The following is a 6,000-nucleotide window of genomic DNA, read 5'->3' as shown; positions in this document are numbered from 1 at the left end:
CCTTCCTGATTCTCCTGGTCACTGGCTGTTCTGGTGCCAGTTTTCTATTCTTGGGGTTTGTTTTGTTTTTTCTTTTCTCCTAGACTTTCGAAGTTGGACTGCTGCAGCAGCTAGTCATTAAATGTGCTTTTGACCCGCCAAAATTGTATCTTCGGCCCCCTTGCTCCCTCTGGCCTTCAGACTCGTTTCACCATCTCTATTCAACATTTCCACTTAGAGGTAAAACGTCCTGTTACGGGACTGGAGAGATGACTCCGTGATTAAAAGCATGAGCTGCTCTTGCAAAGGACCAAGGTCCAGTTTCCATCAGTCATATGGAGGCTAACAACCATCTGTAACTCTAGTTCCAGAGGATCTGATGCCCTCTTCCAACCTCCTCGGGCATTGTACGACATGGATGTGTACTTACATACGTGCAGGCAATATACTCATACACACAGAGTAAAATAAATAACTTTTTAAATCTTTTAAGTCCTATCACATTTAAAACAGTCAGAGCTCTCAGTTTCTCCCACAAAACCTGCTCCCCAGCCACCCTCAGTTTCTCATGACAAGGTCAGCTCAGGCCCAGAGCCTGGCTTCATCCCTGGCCTTCCCTCACATCCTACATCTTATCCCCATCACATCCATCTGATCCGTCTCCCGATACATCTGGGGCTTTCCCCTTTTTACCAGCCCTTGTGTTCTTCATGTCTTGCTGGTCTCCTTGCTTCCTCACTCCTTAGGCTGACCATTCTAAGACCAAAGTAGACACTGGGCACTCCTCCCATCTTGAGGCTAAGGAGATGCCTCACCAATCAGAGTAGTTCCATAGTGGCTGTCTTACACTGGAGAGGCTGAGAACCCAGGAATTGCTTAGGCCATGGGGCTCAGTGCCTCAGCAGTTCCAATGAGCCAAAACCGGGAAGGTTCCTTAGTCAGCGAGTAAACTGGAAAACACTGGTTCTGGTGTTAGACGAGGAATCAGCCAGAACCAACAGGACAACTCAGCTCAGTGGGGAGGGGCAGGCCAAACACGCAGAAGGGAAGCTGTTCCTTCTGTCGTGCCTCTTTGTATCTTGGCTGTACCAGAACGTGCCACAACATTTGGGATGGGTCTTCCTACATCAGCAAATGCAGTTAAGACAGTTCCTCAAGTGAGGTGCCCTGTTCACGTGAATCTAATTTGTGGCAGGTAGCCATTAACAGCAACCATCACAACTCATCACCACGTGTATTTGTTTGAGGGTGATTTTTTTCCCCCATAGCCTTCTGAAGTATAAGGTCCCCGAGGGACTTTCCTGTTTGACCATACCAAGCACACGTTGTATATTGTGAATATTTTGGAACTGTACTAATGAAGTCACATAACAACTGTTTTAATTTCAACAGCTCACGTTGGTCCCCCAGCAGTGCATTTAGAAGCTGAAGATAAGGCAATAGTAATATACATCACTCGTCCTGGAAAAGGTGGTAACATGTGGGCTCTGGATGATTTGGGGTTCACATACAGCATAGACATCTGGAGCAACTCTTCAGGTGTAGAGGTGAGTGTCTAGTTTACCCTTTTTTTGGTATGAGAGAAAAAAGGGTTCAGTTAATTATAAAATTTAACTCTATACCTTTTTGAATTTCTTTCTTTTTATAGAAAACGGTTAAAACTAGCTATCTCACAGATAAGATTTTTAGCCTGTTACCAGAGACTACCTACTGTTTAAAAGTTAAAGCAGTACAGATTGGGCTTGGGAGACATGGTGCCTATAGTCCAGTGCATTGTATAAACACCACAGGTAAGGAAGATCTTTTACCTTAGATTCACTCACTATGTAATGGCAGTACTTTTACCTTTTACCTTAGATTCACTCACTATGTAATGGCAGTATGTAAATTTCTTGACATTTTTCCCTGTAATTGCTGAACCATTTTGTGTGATGAAATTGTATTATGTTTTAATAGGTATTAAAAATAGGGCCGGGCATGGTGGCACATGCCTGTAGTCCCAGTACTTGGGAGACAGAGGCAGGTGGATCTCTGTCAGTTCAAGGCCAGCCTGGTCTACATAGTTCCTATGTAATGGCAGTATGTAAATTTCTTGACATTTTTCCCTGTAATTGCTGAACCATTTTGTGTGATGAAATTGTATTATGTTTTAATAGGTATTAAAAATAGGGCCGGGCATGGTGGCACATGCCTGTAGTCCCAGTACTTGGGAGACAGAGGCAGGTGGATCTCTGTCAGTTCAAGGCCAGCCTGGTCTACATAGTTCCAGGCCACCTGGGGCTACAGGGAGACGCTGTTTCAAAAAGACCAAAAAAACAAAAACAAAGCATCCGGCAGGGGATGTAGGTCAGTGGTTAAGCACTTGTACTTGCGCAGCGTACACAATGCCATGAATTTAATCAGGAAGTATAACAGCACTTACATAAGCCAAAGAAGTTTTTTTTGAGATTTTTGTCTCAGTGCTAATTAAAATTAATACTATGCCTATGCTCTGCTAAAAAAAGAAAGGAAGGAAGGAAATGATAGGTGTCTGGATAGATAGATGAGAGGGATCTGACTAGACCACAAGTGGATGGACTTGCAGTGGGGAACGTCTGGGGACACTGACTTGACACAGTGGGCCTTAACACCCAGGACAGAGTATATGGGTCCCAGTGGGGGCCTATGGGAGGGTGCTGGTGGGGATGGGGCTATAAAGATGATTCAGATTGTTTAAGATACTCTGTATTAAATACAACAAAATTTAATAATAAATTTTTTAAAAATAATAAAATTAATACTACTTAAAAGTTCAATTTTTTCTTAATCTTTTTGAGACAGTGTCTCCCTGTAGCCCCAGTTGGGGCTACACTATGTAGACCGAGTTGGCTTTGAACTCATAGAGATTTGCCTGCCTCTGTTTCCCAAGTGCTGGGATTAAAGATGTGCACCACCACACCTAAGAGTTCAAATATTTTTTTAAATACTATTTTAATTTTATGTGTATGAGTGTGTGGCCTACATGTATATAAGTGCACCCATGTCATGCAGTGCCCACAGAGGTAAGAAAAGGATGTCAGATACCCTAGATCCCACTGGAGTTATAGATGGTTGTTAGCCACCGTGTGGGTGCTAGGAACCGAATTCGGTTCCTCTGCAAGAACAGCCAGTGCCGTCTCTCCAGCCGCAAGAGAGTTCACATATTTTGTAAATGTCATGCACTTTTTATTTTTCATAATACCTAGAAGGAGGTAGTAGTTTCGGCAGATTGGTTGCTATTCCAAAAGCATAGCTCTGTAGGCAAAATATGAAAACAGCCTGATATAGTCAATCACTGATAGCTTACCAATAACTAAAGTTATTGTGAGAGCTGGCTTGTTGGTGATTTTAATGACAGATTTAGTGTTTTGTCACTTAACAATATGGGGAAGTTTTCATCTCATTCACTAGATTAAAAATGTGTATGTTTTAATGGATTCTTTGCCTTCTAGTGGCAAATAAGATGCCTGCACCAGAAAATGTGAAAGTATATGCTGACAGTAAGAACTACGTTCTGACATGGGATTACACATACACAAACGTCACCTTTAAAGCTCAGTGGCTCCTGTAAGTTCTTGTCCATAAATTTCCTTTTGCCCAATTACCTTGGACTTGCTTTAGCGTTGTCTGTGTGCAGCTTCTTGCACATAAAATAACGTGGATGTGCTATATTGGGAACTCCAGAAATTAAACCAGTAACTACTTAGATAGCCTCGGGCTCAGCACTTACACTCTGGCCTCAGTTTCTTCTTTTGTCCTAACATCTGCCTGGTTCTTTCTGGTGTTCTTTAAACTTAAGAAGCCTTCCCTCTCTTACCTGTGTCATTTTCTCAGTCTGGAATAGCTGACTCTTGACCCTGACATGTTCCTCAGAACTCAGCTCTTTCATAAGATTGAATTTACAGTCCATCTCCTTTTTGAGACCCGTCTGTTCGGTTCTTGAGTCCATTTTTAAGTGGTTGTTTGGTTTGATGGTGTTCAGCTCCTCATGTGTCAGTTCCTCCTCTGGATGTATGGTTTTCTAGTGCCTCCTCCTGTGGTAGCATCATGTCACACTCCTGTCCATTCCTGTCCTGTTTGCTTTGCAGCTCTCAGTCCCTCTAAGGAAGACCAGGCAGCCTGATCTTTCTGTTACACTCAAATAGGAACACCAGACTTGGCTACAGCAGTGATTATTTAATTTCATTGTTAGTGCTCTGTTTATTCCTTTGTTAGGAGGATGGCTGCTGGTCTACTTTACAGTCTCAGCACCGCTCTGTCCAGTTTCTTATCTTTGAGATCTATCAGCTATGTGATCAAGATGAACGATGTATGTTTTACTGGTGATAGGCATGTGAAAAGGTATAAAGATCTGGGGTTTGATGGAAGTAGTTACAGTGCAGCTTCAGATGGGAAAATGTGTTTATCCCACGTGAGAAAAACACCAAACAAACACACAGGCAGCAATTCACTTCTGCATGCTGTGATTCACAAATTAGTGCGGGTTTGTTCTCAGGAGCTTGATTTGCTAGCAGAGAGAAGAATACTGGAAAGATGGTGATTTACCTCTCTCAGTAGCCTCACGCAGCCATGCTTTGCGCCTTTGTTGCCGGAGCTGTGCAGCGTGCTGATGCAGCCTGCTTTTTTGAATGTTTGACTGCCCAGTAATCTTAGGCCCTAGGAGAGTTTTTCTCAGAGTCAAATCTCCTTTGAGGTTAAAATCAGAATTCAGTTACTGTTTGGTGGAATTAAAATTGGACATTCATTTCTTCAAAATAATGTAAATGGTAATATGCACAGTTTTTAACACCTAACAGCTGTGTAGCCCTGCTATTTGTTCTCAGGTAAAGGGCCTCTTTCATTTTTTTCTAAAGGATCCATTTACCCCATCCTGACTAATCATATGCATATGAGTGTTATATTGATTGGGACAATTTATAATGCTTTTTGTGTTTAATGGTGCCTTAAATTTTTTTTTTTTTTTTTTTTTTTGGTCTTTTTGTAATAGAGTCTCCCTGTATCCCCAGCTGGCCTGGAACTCACTATCTAGACCAGGCTGACCTCAAACTCACAGAGATCTGCCTGCGTATGCCTCCCAAGTGCTGGGATTAAAGGACAGGTGCCTTAACTATTGCCTCTCTATACATTGAAAACCATATTAGACAGTGCCACAGTTTTTGCTTTTAACTTTTAAATAACAGCTGTAACTGGATTTTAATTTTTTAAATATTTTTAGTTGGCTTGCAAAATAATGGGTTTTGTTATGACATTTTCATACATGTGTACCGTTGTGCTTCACTTTTCTTCTCTCCCCCCATACTGTTCCATCTCCCCACTCCCTTTGGACCTCTGCCTCTCCCCAAATAGCCCTCCTTCTGCTTTCATGTCATGCACACACATAGGTACTTAATCTAGACCCACATGTGGGAGAAGACATGCAGTATTTTGTATTTCTTAGCTGTCACCCTCTCGTCCCCCCCCCCAGCCCTTCCACACCTCACACAGTCCTCTTCTGCTTTTATGTTTTGTGTATGTGTATTTAAATCTAGATTCCCAGTGTGCTATTTGTATTTCTGAGTCTGGCTATTCAGTTAACATGATGATCTCCAGTTCCATCCATTTTCCTGTACATGACCTCATTTCCTTGTCTACAACTGAATGAATCTCCATTGTGTGTTTGTGCGCGCACTCGTGTGTGTGTGTGTGTGTGTGTGTGTGTATGCGCGTGTGTGTGTGCGTGTGTGCATGTGTGTGTGTGCGCGCATGTGTGCATGTTGATGGTCATCTACACTGGTCCCTTGTCTTAACTGTTGTGAATAGTGCTGCAGAAAACATGAATGTGTCAGTGTCTTATGCTGTATTGACTTAGATTCCTTCAGGTGTTACGCCAAAGAGTAGTACACAGGTCATGCGGTATTTCTCAGTTTTTTGAGAAACCTCCACATTGATTTATTTCCATAGTGACTGGATCAGCTTACATTCCCACCAGCAGTATGTAAGGAAATGCATGTGAGAAAAATCAGA

General features: G+C 42.4%; 1 protein-coding gene across 2 annotated transcripts in view; it reads left to right on the top strand.

Annotated features, from left to right (window-relative positions):
* Positions 1–6,000, top strand: part of LOC103736455 (interferon alpha/beta receptor 1-like) — a 31,930-nt gene that overhangs the window by 1,282 nt on the left and 24,648 nt on the right. For both annotated transcript variants that reach the window (XM_008835964.3, XM_029564894.1), the window contains exons 2-4: positions 1,372–1,526; positions 1,628–1,769; positions 3,450–3,564. In XM_008835964.3, coding sequence (XP_008834186.1) covers positions 1,372–1,526; positions 1,628–1,769; positions 3,450–3,564 — 412 coding nt within the window. The remainder of the gene's footprint in view (positions 1–1,371; positions 1,527–1,627; positions 1,770–3,449; positions 3,565–6,000) is intronic.

This window comes from Nannospalax galili, unplaced genomic scaffold (genome assembly GCF_000622305.1).
Source record: "Nannospalax galili isolate Female #2095 unplaced genomic scaffold, S.galili_v1.0 scaffold136, whole genome shotgun sequence".
Classification (NCBI taxonomy): Eukaryota; Metazoa; Chordata; class Mammalia; order Rodentia; family Spalacidae; genus Nannospalax; species Nannospalax galili.
The sequence above is the reverse complement of the archived record's forward strand: the minus strand, read 5'-3'. Positions and strand labels throughout refer to the sequence as shown.